Genomic DNA, 12,862 nt, shown 5'->3' on the forward strand with positions numbered 1-12,862 from the left:
AAAAAAAAAAAAAGTTCATAACAGTATATTCCTTAAAAGCCAAAAAGCAGAAACAGCGCAAATATCCATCAACTGACAGATTTTTAAAGTGCTGTATTTCCAAACAATGGAATATTAATTCAGTCACAAAAAGGAATGATGTATTGATACATGCTGGTATGGATAAACCTTGAAAACATTATGCTAAGTGAAACAAACCAGACACAAAAGGATACATATACTATTACACTGATATGAAATGTCCAGAACAAGCAAATTTGGAGACAAAAAGTAGATTCATGGTGGCCAAGGGCTGAAGGGAGAAGAAAATGAAGAGTGACATAACAGTAATTGAGTTTCTTTTGGAGATAATGAAAACCTGAAATCAGATAGTGTGAATATACTAAAAATCGCTAAATTATACACTTTCAAAGAGTGCAATTTATGGTATGTAAATTGTATCCCTAAAAAGGTATGAAAAAGTATCTAGAAAAAAAATCAGGTAAGGCAGATTTCTCTAAATTAGTATGCTAACATACAAATAAAACCATGTACAAAAATTAGCTGGGCATGGTGGCACATGCCTATAGTCCCAGCTACTCGGAGGCTGAGGCAGGAGAATTGCTTGAACCCAGGAGGCGGAGGTTGTGGTGAGCCGAGATCATGCCATTGCACTCCAGCCTGGGTAACAAGAGCGAAACCCCGTCTCAAAAAAAATAAAAAATAAAAACAAATAAAACCATACATATATATCACTTCAAAAACTGTCAATTCTCCTAACCACCAAAGACTAACCTATTCCTCACCATTAATAAATAAGGCCTTGTCTCAAGGGCCTGAGCCAGAGCAGAGCTTCTCTAACTTACATCACTGAACTCCAGAGGTAAACTCTCAGTGGGCTGAAGCTCAGCAGCACTCAAGTACAGATCCATGGGGCCGGCTTCCAGATCGTCTGGCACAGACAGTACCTGCTCGGGCTTATACATCTGAGGAGGCAACTGGAAATGGAGTGGGCAGCAGGGATCCTCAGAGAGGCTTACAGGAACAGGTTTGTTGCAGGGTACCTCTTCAGATCCCTGGCAGCACTTGAAGAGAACCTGATTCGTATCCTGACAAATATCTGTAGAAATATGGTCAAGGGAAATAAAGCACAATCTATCGAAAGCATAAAATATAAATAGCATGCTCTGCCACGTAAAACTTAAGGTCTGGACTATACAAGATAAATTTCAGCTACATTTGATACAAAATACCAAATGTAGTTAGCAATTTTTAAAGTTACTTCTCAAAATAAATGTCATTTACTAGCATCAAATTCTAGCTCTACCAGTAATTTAAAACTAGTCTCCAACCTCCTTTTCAGGATCCTAGTCATTTAAACTAGACACTAATCCATTCTCCCTTAAGCAAGTAGCAATAACACTCCCAGGAACACACACCTGTCCAGAATAAACACTGTAGTGGCAAATGCAAATAGCCTTGAAAATGCCCCCCACACAGCCCTTCCAAAGAGTCAAGAAATACAACGTGTCTGCTCCCTTAGCAGGCTGGCAAATTTTTCAACAGTTTCTTGGACCTTGTTTCCAAAGATGACTACATGATAAATTCATTTCAAGCACATTGGAATAGGGGAAAACAGCTCTAGCAAAGTCACTAGGTATCATATACTGACAAGAAATTAAATATCAATGCTTTTTGTTTTTTGGGGGAGTGTGGTAGTTCAGGGGAGCCCTTTTCTGATCCTAAAGGAAGAAGAAAATTTTGCTTATGAAGGCCCACTGAAAAAAAAAAAAGTACTCCAGAAACACTGCAAGGACTCTACAACAACTTTTGTTAAAGGTAGAAGGGCTTTATTTCCAAGTTAGCAAAGAAGCTCTGTAGGATGAATCAAAATCAAGATCATGATTAGATACAATAAAATTCAAGTTACTCTACAAAACACATTTTATGCAAGTGCTACCATTTCTTGAAATCTTAACTACCTGATTATTTTTCTAGATTAATAAGCATTATTTTAAAATTAGACTTATTTTTAATCAGAAAACACAATTTTTCTATAAACTGACAGTAGCTGGATTATGGAATTGTAATCTTAAAAATAAAAAATCTAATTATTTTTTTTTGTTTTTTTGTTTTATTTTTTTTGAGGCAGAGTTTTGCTCTTGTTGCCCAGGCTGGAGTGTAATGGCATGATCTCGGCTAACGGCAACCTCCGCCTCCCAGGTTCAAGCAATTCTCCTGCTTCAGCCTCCCAAATAGCTGGGATTACAGGCATGTGCCAACACACCTGGCAAATTTTGTATTTTTTGTAGAGACAGAGTTTCACCATGTTGGTCAGGCTGGTCTCAAACTCTTGACCTCAGGTGATCCACCCACATTGGCCTCCCAAAATGCTGGGATTAAAGGCATAAGCCACTGCACCTGGCCTACATTTTAATTTTTTAAACCATATAAACTTTCTTGAATAAAGCCATTACTTTCAATCCATACCTGGAAATAACTAAACTCTCAAGTAGGGTGTGACGGCTGTGACACTACCAACACTGTGGACCAGGTACATCTTTGTTGGAAGAAAGATGTATAGCAGCATTCCTGGCCTGTCAGTAGCACCTGTATCTCTGAGGTGTAACAACCAAAAATTTATCCACGCATTGCCAACTGGAAAACAAGATGGCCCCCAATTGAAAACCACTATTCTAAAGAAACAGAAGATGGTACAAAGCAAACAAGTATTTATTGAATGAATAACCAAATGAATAAACATATGAACCTAATGGGAACCATCAGATTTGCACTATATGCTTAAACCTAAGCATATCTAATGTGCTTAAGAAGCCCATTCTTAAATTATTAATATTTAAAATGTTATCCATTAAATGTTTCAACCAGAACTTTTTTTTTTTTTTTAAGACAAAGTCTCGCTCTGTCACCCAGGCTGGAATGCAGTGGCACAATCTCAGCTCACTGCAACCTGGGCCTCCCAGGTTCAAGCAATTCTGTCTCAGCCTCCTGAGTAGCTGGGATTACAGGCGACCACCATCATACCCGGCTAATTTTTGTATTTTTAGTAGAAACAGGGTTTCGCCATGTTGGCCAGCAGGTCTCAAACAAACTCCTGACCTCAGGTGATCCACCCACCTCAGCCTCCCAAAGTGCTAGGACTGCAGGCGTGAGCCACCACACCCAGCCAAGAACTTTTTTCCGCTGGAATTCAGAGGACTTTCACAGGTCTCTTATGTTTTTAATACCACAATATCCTAAAAAAGGACTCCCCCCATCATCCTCCACCCACTTTCCTTTCAGATGGGGACAAAGAAGATAAGAAGGGAAAGGTTAACCTACAACTATAGTCTGGGTCCTTCACTTTCAGTCGAGTGCTGTCTCCATTAGACCACAGTAAAGAGTTAACAGGTCACCAATGGCAGTCGCATCTTTTTCTGGGATAAGGACTTAAGGAAGGGTAAGTAACTTAGACAACTATGGAGTGGAAAGGAAAGAGCATAAAAGGAAAAAAAAAAAAACACTTTCCTTCTCTTTTCAAATACATTTCATTTTCAACTTTGCTTTATATCTGAGTACAGTATTATGAAAAATATATAAAACAGTCTATACTATCTGTAAACTGAGATTTTTCCTTATAGAAGTAATTCAAGCTCACCTTAAAAAACCAAAAAAAAGGAACAGTGAAAAGGGGGCATTCATAACCACGCCATGCAAAAATTACCACATATCTGTGTTGTTCCCTCCCAGAATTTTGTTTCATGCAGTTTAGACACTATACAGATTGTCACTATCATTCTGCTGTAATTCATAAATTGTGTTAAATGTATTTAATGCCTGAAAATAATCCATATTATGTTGTGCTATGATTTATCTCCCTATTGTCCAGGAAGATAAAAAATTTTAAGGCTGTCTTTAGTTCAAACAATATTTTATGTAAAAATATTGGTCTGCATTCGATTATCTCTTCAAAATAAATTTCCAGGGGTAAAAATTACCATGTGAAGAAATAAGAATTACTTTCAAACTGCTTTCAAAAAGCTTATGTCAATTTATATTCCCATTGCCAATATTTAGAAGGGTTCATTTTACCATACTCTCACCTACTTTTGAAATTCACTGACTCATTCTAATTGCACATTTAAAATTTTATTTTAAAACAAACGTATGAACGAATATCAATTTTATAGATTTTAAATTTTCCTTGTTTTATTTCCTATTTACAGGTGACCTTTGAACAACACAGACTTGAATTGCACAGGTCCACTTACATATGCATTTTCTTCTGCCTCTGCCATCCTAGACAGTAACATTTCCCCTCCACTTACTCAACATAAAGACCGTAAGAATAAAAATCTTTATGATAATCCTTTCATTTAATAAACAGAAAAAAAATATTTTCCTATTTTCTTAGTAACATTTTCTTAGTTTATTATAAGAATACAATATATGACATATAAACATATAAAATACAGCATCAGGCAGCTATGTTGTTGATAAGGCTTCTGATCAACAGTAAGCTAAAGGTTACTAGCAGTTAAGTTTTGGAGGAATCAAAAATTATACACAAATTTTCAACTGTGTAGGGGGCTCAGCACCCCAATCCCCTGAATTGTTCAAAGGCCAACTGTATTTATAGTGAAGACATACACTTTTCAACTATTAGCCTTTTCCATCTTCTTTTAAATATGCCCAATTATTTTTTTTTTTTTTGAGATGGAGTCTCGCTCTGTCGCCCAGGCTGGAGTGCAGTGCTACAATCTTGGCTCACTGCAATTTCCCCCTCCCAGGTTCAAGCGATTCTCCTGCGTCAGCCTCCCGAGTAGCTGGGACTCTACAGGTGCACACCACGACCCTCAGCTAATTTTCATATTTTTAGAAGAGATGGGGTTTCACCATATTAGTCAGGCTGGTCTTGGAATCCTGACCTCATGATCTGCCCAACTCAGCCTCCCAAAGTGTTGAGATTACAGGCACGAAGCACCACTCCCAACCACCCAATTGTATTTTAAGCAATTTTTTTTTTTTTTTGAGACGGAGTCTCACTCTGTAACCCAGCCTGGAGTGCAGTGGTGTGATCTCATCTCAGTGTAACTTCCACCTCCCAGGTTCAAGCAATTCTCTGCCTCTGCCTCCCAAGTAGCTAGCTGGGATTACAGTAGCCCACCACCATGTCCGGCTAATTTTTTTTTTTGTATTTTTAGTAGAGACAGGGTTTCACCATCTTGACCAGGCTGCTCTTGAACTCCTGACCCCACTATCCATCCGCCTCCACCTCCTCAAGTGTTGCGATTACAGGCGTGAACCACCACACCCAGACTTTTATTTTTTTTTTTTTAAGAGACAAGGTCTTGCTCTGTCACCCAAGGTAGAATGCAGTGGCATGATCCTGCGGGTTCAAACTGGTAGGCTCAAAAGATGCTCCCAAGTAGCTGAGAATACAGACACATGCCACCACACCCAGTTAATTTTTATTTTTCCTTTAGAGATGTGGTCTCACTGTGTTGTCCAGGCTGTAAGCATTTATCTTTAGAGTTTTTCTTTACTTTGCACAACATTTCATAAATAAGAACCGTAATCCCTTATGAGACATCTGTTGTAGTAATTAATAAATTAGTAACATTTAATAAGCAAAACAAAAAATCAGCATCTTATCAAAAGACTAAGAAGAGGTTCTCCTCCTCTTCCTATTAAAGAAAGTAAGTTTTTAATTTCCAAATAATTGGCATTTCTTGCACACAAATGAAATCCAGCAACATTTAATTAAGCCTTTCACATAAAGATCCTATTTAATGGCTGGGCATGGTGGCTGACGCCTGTAAACCCAGAACTTTGGGAGGCCAAGGCGGGCAGATCACCTGAGATCAGGAATTTGAGACCAACCTAGCCAACACTGTGAAACCCCATCTCTACTAAAAACACAAAAATTAGCCAGGCATGGTATCACACACCTGTAATCCCAGCTACTCAGGAGGCTGAGGCACAAGAATTGCTTGCACCTGAGAGGCAGAGGTTGCAGTGAGCCGAGATCACACCAATGCACTCCAGCTTGCACAACGGAGCAAGACTCTGTTTCAAAAAAATATAGTAATAATGAAATTAAATAATTAGCCAGGCATGCTGGCACACATCACACATAGTCCCAGCTATTCAGAGGCTGAGGTCGGAGAACTGCGTGAGCCCAGGAGTTCAAGGCTGCAGTGAGCTATGACTGAGACACTGCATTCCAGCCTGGGCAACACAGCAAGACTCCATCTCAAAAAAATAAAAAAATAAAAATTTTAATTAAAAATAAAAGCCGGGTAATCCCAGCACTTTGGGAGGCCAAGGTAGGTGCATCACGAGGTCAAGAGATTGAGACCATACTGACCAACATGGTGAATCCCTGTCTCTACTAAAAATACAAAAATTAGCTGGGTGTGGTAGCACATGCCTGTAATCCCAGCTACTCAGGAGGTTGAGGCAGGAAAAGCACTTGAACCCAGAAGGCAGAGGTTGCAGTGGGCCAAGATGGTGCCAACTGCACTCCAGTCTGGCAACAGAGTGAGACTCTGTCTCAAAACAAACATCGGACACAGTGTCTCACGTCAGTAATCCCAACATTTTGGGAAGCCAAGGATGGTGGATCACCTGAGGTCAGGAGTTTGAGACCAACCTGGCCAACATGGTGAAACTCCATCTCTAATAATAATACAGAAATTAGTGGGGTGTGGTGGTGCACGCCTGTAATCCCAGCTACTCAGGAGGCTAAAGCAGAAGAATTGCTTGAACCCAGGAGGCAGAGGTTGCAGTGATCCATGATCACACCACTGCACTCCAGCCTAGGAGACAAACAAAACTCCGTCTCCAAAAAATAAAATAAAAATATAGAAGCCAGGGCCCTAACCACACAAAAGGATGATACTAGAAGTTCACACTGCAGAATCATCCTTTCAATTGGGGTGGAAAACCCACAGTAATTTTTTAAGGTTATAATTAGATTTAACAGCATTAGGGTTCTAATAAGCAGGTTAAATCAGAAACCTTGAGACAATTATAAACATTTTATGGATATTCTGGAACCCTAGTATTAAGGCTATAAATATTAGCCCACATCTATAACAAATGACTCATGTTTCTTTCTAATGAATTGACCACTACATTTCCAAAGTTATGAAATGGCCAACAGACCATAGAAAGATAATTCTTTAGGCTCCTGCTTGAAACCAACAGCTTCGGCAAACTGCTGGCCTTGATTCAGGGCCAAAGGAAAACAAAAACCTTCAATTAAGCAAACTAGCACAGAAATTCCCACTAGTCTTCAAACTAACAAATAAGAGCCTTAACAGGCAAAGTAAAAAGATACGGGTAAGGCAGTGTCTGGTCATTGGAAGAGACTGATTCGAACAACGAACATCATCTACGAAGGCCAAGCACCTCTGACTGGAACGAGTGGTATGGGCCTAAAATGGAAAAAGACAGATAAAATAGGCCCACAAAAGAACATACAAACAATTACGATGAAAATAGTCATATAAGAAAAGCACATCTTAAAGGCTAGAAAATTCAACATTTAACAAAAATAGATACACCAATATTATGCAAAAGACAAAAAACTAAAATCTAGCATATAATGAGTCAACCTTAATCCCAAATATACCTCTCCATATTCTAAAAGTGTGATATAGCCTAACTGTTTTAAGATTTTGTCTTTTACCAACAGAACACTTGGAAATTGTAACCTTAGGTGGAATATTAACAAATGAAACAAATAAAATTACTCTTAGTGAAACAGAGACCAAGGGTTTCAAAAACAAATTTCAGAATAATCACTTAACTTTTCTTCCTATTAACCTTACTTCCTGACATTCAATTGCTCCTATTCTACCTTCACACCTTTTAAAACAAGATTCCCAAACAATTTAGGCTTAACCTGTGTTTATTTCTGAAATGAAGAATATCTGAGCCGAAAGACTTAGAAACTTTTTCCAACTACTCAACATGCAGATAAGAATACTGAGGCCCAGAAAAGTAAAGCTGTCTGTACAGACAAAAAGCTCATCAGTGGGGACTGAGACTAGAATCCATGCCTCCTGACTTCAGGCTAAGTGCTTTCACTGTGCCTGTGAAGAAAGTCAGAAAGGTCAAGTGCAGAAAGTCAGATTTCAGATCCAAGACTGGACATAATGTTTTGATAATTACTCTAACTTTGTAAATAAAGTGAACATGGCCAGGCACGGTGGCTCACGCCTGTAATCCTAGCACTTTGGGAGGCCAAGGCAGGTGGATCATGAGGTCACATGCTTAAGACCAGCCTGGCCAACACAGTGAGACCCCGTCTCTACTCAAAATACAAAAAAATCAGCTGGGCGTGGTAGCAGCCACTCATAATCCCAGTTACTCGGGAGGCTAAGGCAGGAGAATCATTTGAACCTAGGAGGTGGAGGGTGCAGTAAGCCAAGGTCACACCATTGCACTCCAGCCTGAGCAACGGTGCAAGACTCTATCTCAAAAAAATAAAAATAAATAAAAATAAAGTATACACACAAATTATCTCAAAAAAATAAAAATAAATAAAGTATACACACAAATTATCTCAAAAAAATAAAAATAAATAAAAATAAAGTATACACACAAATTACCTGTTGGGTGGCACCATCTGTGGCCAGCATTCTGCGTTCTTTCAACTGCCTATGCAGTAAGGCTTCCACTCCATATCGCTGGCGGTATCGACGCAGACATTTTAATCGTTTTAAGTTCTCTCGTTCTTTGGCCAAAAGTCCCTCTGGGCCCGTCAGCAGACTACTGCCTAGAGTTAAAAGAGTCAAGATGTTATTTGCCAAGCAACCTATCGAGGTTACTTCTCCAAATCAACAAGTAAACAGAAAAATCTTTAGTAAAAAACAGGCAGTTTCAAAAGCAAATTTTCCCCCATTCCAGGTACGAAGACACAAATAAATCTAACTACAGTCATGTGCTATATATGACCAATTTTTAATCAATCATGGACCATATATACTATGGTGGTCCCATAAGATTATAACAAAGCTAGGCCGGGCGTGGTGGCTCAAGCCTGTAATCCCAGCACTTTGGGAGGCCGAGGCGGGTGGATCACGAGGTCAAGAGATCGAGACCATCCTGGTCAACATGGTGAAACCCCGTCTCTACTAAAAATACAAAAAATTAGCTGGGCATGGTGGCGTGTGCCTATAATCCCAGCTACTCAGGAGGCTGAGGCAGGAGAATTGCCTGAACCCAGGAGACGGAGGTTGCGGTGAGCCGAGATCGCGCCATTGCACTCCAGCCTGGGTAACAAGAGCGAAACTCCATCTCAAAAAAAAAAAAAAAAAAGATTATAACAAAGCTGAAAAATTCTTATTGCGTAGTGACATCATAGCTTAACTCACACATTTGTGGAGATGCTGGTGACCAAACCTACTGCACTGCCAGTTGTGTAAAAGTCTAGCACATAACAATTATGCACAGTACATAATATTTGGTAATGAACAACTGTGTTACTGGTTTATGCATTTACGATATATTATTTATCCTTAGAATGTTCTCCACTCTATTTTTAAAAAGTTAAATGTAAAACAGCCTCAGGCAGGTCTCTCAGAAGTTACTGCAGAAGGTATCGTTGCCATGAGATGACAGCTTGCTGCATGTGATTGTCCCTGAAGACCTTACACTGGGACAAGATGTGGAGGTGGAAGACAATGACACTAGGCCCAGGTAGGCTAGGTGAATGTATGTGTTTGCACCTTAGTTCCTAACAAAAGTTTAAAAGTTTTTTTTTTTTTTAAAGAAAAAAATTAAAACTAGAAAAGCTTATAGGGATATAAAGAAAACATTTTTGTGCAGCCGTACAATGTGTTTGTGTTTTAAGCTAAGTGTTATTATAGAGTCCAGAAGTTTAAAAAAAAAAAAAAATTTAAGTTTATAAAGGCCAGGTACAGTGGCTCATCCCTGTAATCAATCCGAGCACTTTGGGAAGCCAAGGTAGAAGGGTCACTTGAGCACAGGAGTTCAAGACCAACCTGAGTAACATAGCAACACTCCGTCTCTACAAAGATTTAAAAATAGCTGATTGAGTATGGTGGTGCATCTGCAGTTCTAGCTACTCAGGAGGCTGAGCCAGGATAGCTTAAGTCCACGAGTTCAAGGCTGCAGTGAGCAAGGATCATGCCACTGCACTCCAGACTGAGTGACAGAGCAAGATTCTGTCTTTAAAAAAAAAAAAAAAAAAATTATAGCCCAGGTGCAATGGTTCACGCCTATAATCCCAGAACTTTGGGAGACCTAGGTGGGTGGATTGCTTGGGGTCAGGAGTTCAAGACCAGCCCAGCTAATGGCAAAACCCTATCACTACTAAAAATTTAAAAATTAGCACACGCCTGTAATCACAAATACTCAGGAAGCTGAGGTGGCTTGAACCTTCGGAGGCAGAGAATTGCTTGAACCGAGGAGGCAGTGGTTGCAGTGAGCTGAGATGGCATCACTGCACTTCAGTCTGGGCAGTAGAGCAAGACTGCATGTTTGTCTCAATTAAAAAAAAAAAGTTTATAAAGTAAACAAGTTTGAGTAAGCTAAGGTTAATTTATTATTGAAGAATTTTTCAAATAAGTTTAGTATAGCCTAAGTGTACAGTACTTAAAACATCTACAGTAGTAAATAATAATGTGCTAGGCCTTCCCGCTGACTCACCACTCACTCACATGCCCAAAACAACTTCCAGTCCTACAAGCTCCATTCATGCGATAAGCCATTTTTAAAATCTTTTATGCCATAACTTCAACTGTACCTTTTCTATGTTTAGATGTGTTTAGGTACACACTTACCACTGTGTTACAACTGCCCACAGTATTCAGTACAGTAACATCTTTCTAGGTTTGCAGCCTAGGTATGGTGCAGGCTATAACCACCTAGGTTAGCCTAAGACACTCTATGAAGTTTGAATGATAAAAATCGCCTAACTCCAAAAGAAAAAAAAAAAAATGCCTAACAACATATGTATCCCCATCATTAAGCGACACAGGACTATACTGCCAAATCCACACATTAAACCCACAACAGCTTGCTGAATTGGCATAAAACTTGCCTAGAGCTTCATGTTCCACTTTGCGATTATGTAAGTACCGGCGCTTCTTCTCCTTGAGCAGATGCTGAAGTCGTTTAAACTGATCAATGTACAAAGACTGTAAACGAATTAGCTTCTCACGCATAATCAGGGCTACTTCTTCTGCCGTGTAGACACCAGCATGTCTGGAATAAAACAGAATTCAGCAAAGCCTAAGAAAATAATAATAAAACCCAAGTTTAAAAGAGTAGAGATGCGAGACTAAGTTTGTTATTTAACAAGTTCGGTACTGAGATAGTCACCTTAACATAATGTTTTCACAAACTATTTTATTATTCAAGTGGTACTTAAATAAAAGAGAAAATCTCCAAGAAAGAACACTAATCTGTGATTTCACAAAATGGGGGAAAAGAAATGTCTTACTATTTTTCACAGTTATTTGCATTATATTAGAGTCCAGCCTGGCTAACACGGCAAAATCCTGTCTCTAATGAAAACACAAAAATCAGCTGGGCATGGTGGTGGGCGCCTGTAATCCCAGCTACTAGGGAGTCTAGGACAGGAGAATTGCTTGAACCCGGAGGCAGAGGTTGCAGCGAGCTGAGATCGCACTGCAGCATTCTAGCCTGGGCAAGAGAGAGAGATTCCATCTCAAAAAATAAAAAAAGAACCTCCAAAAGTTATGCTAGTGATTAATGTGTGGAAGGAAGACTGTTCCCTGGCTCTGATTTATGTAATTCAAAACGAAGAAATGAGGCCAGGTGCAGTGGCTTACGCCTATAATCCCAGCACTTTGGAAGGCCAAGGCGGACAGATTGCTTGAGCCTGGGAGTTCAAGACCAGTCTGGGTTACACCATGGTAAAACCCCGTCAATACAAAAAATACAAAAGTTAGCTGAGCACGGTAGTTTATACCTGTAGTCCCAGCTACTCAAGAGGCTGAGGTGAGAGGATCACTTGAGCCTGGGAGTGGGAGGCTGCAGTGAACTAAGATGGCACCACCGTACCCCAGCCTGGGTGACAGAGCAAGACCATGTCTCAAAAAAAAAATTGGGCACAGTGGCTCATGCCCGAAATCCCAACACTTTGGGAGGCCAAAGCAGGTGGATCAAGAGGTCAGGAGCACGAGGTCAGAAGTTCAAGACCAAGCTGGCCAAGATGGTGAAAACCCCATCTCAATTAAAAATACAAAAATTAGGTGGGTGTGGTGGTGGGCAACTGCAATCCCAGCTACTCCAGAGGCTAGGATTACAGGCGCTTGCTACCACACCCAGCTAATTTTTGTATTTTTAATAGAGATGGATCCAGTAGCTAGGATTACAGGTGCTTGCCACCATACCTGGCTAATTTTTGTATTTTTAATAGATATGGATTTTGCCATGTTGGCCAGGCTGGTCTTAGAACTCCTGGCCTCAGGTGATCCACCCACCTCAGCCTCCTAAAGTGCTGGGATTATAGGCATGAGCCACCACACCCGGCCCTTTGATGGTTTTATTTCAATGACTTAACAGCTGATTTTTAAAAATAAAGCATAGGCTGGGTGCAGTGGCTCACACCTGTAATCCCAGCACTTTGGAAGGCCGAGGTGGATGGATCATTTGAGGTCAGGAGTTTGAGACTATCCTGGGCAACAAGGGTGAAACCCTGTCTCTACTAAAAATAAAAAATTTTTTTAAATTAACAGAATAACATTGAATTTTTAAAATTCTGTTTCAACTCAAGCCTGTAATCCCAGCACTTTGGGAGGCCGAGGCAGGTGGATCACGAGGTCAAGAGATCGAGACCATCCTGGTCAACATGGTGAAACCCCGTCTCTACTAAAAATAC

General features: G+C 39.9%; 1 protein-coding gene and 1 non-coding gene across 4 annotated transcripts in view; both read right to left on the reverse strand.

Annotated features, from left to right (window-relative positions):
* KANSL2 (KAT8 regulatory NSL complex subunit 2) overlaps window positions 1-12,862 on the reverse strand; it is a 30,381-nt gene that overhangs the window by 8,047 nt on the left and 9,472 nt on the right. For 2 of the 3 annotated variants that reach the window (XM_017545700.2, XM_017545702.2), the window contains exons 5-8: window positions 11,057-11,220; window positions 8,601-8,767; window positions 7,325-7,421; window positions 846-1,099 (exon numbers count right to left, since the gene is read on the reverse strand). In XM_017545700.2, coding sequence (XP_017401189.1) covers window positions 846-1,099; window positions 7,325-7,421; window positions 8,601-8,767; window positions 11,057-11,220 — 682 coding nt within the window. The remainder of the gene's footprint in view (window positions 1-845; window positions 1,100-7,324; window positions 7,422-8,600; window positions 8,768-11,056; window positions 11,221-12,862) is intronic. The other variant, XM_017545701.2, reaches the window with a different exon arrangement.
* Window positions 7,089-7,225, reverse strand: LOC119473762. The gene has a single exon (XR_005202986.1). It is a non-coding gene; the product is annotated as a small nucleolar RNA SNORA2/SNORA34 family (small nucleolar RNA).

The sequence above is a fragment of the Cebus imitator genome, unplaced genomic scaffold (genome assembly GCF_001604975.1).
Source record: "Cebus imitator isolate Cc_AM_T3 unplaced genomic scaffold, Cebus_imitator-1.0 Scaffold181, whole genome shotgun sequence".
NCBI classification, from domain to species: Eukaryota; Metazoa; Chordata; class Mammalia; order Primates; family Cebidae; genus Cebus; species Cebus imitator.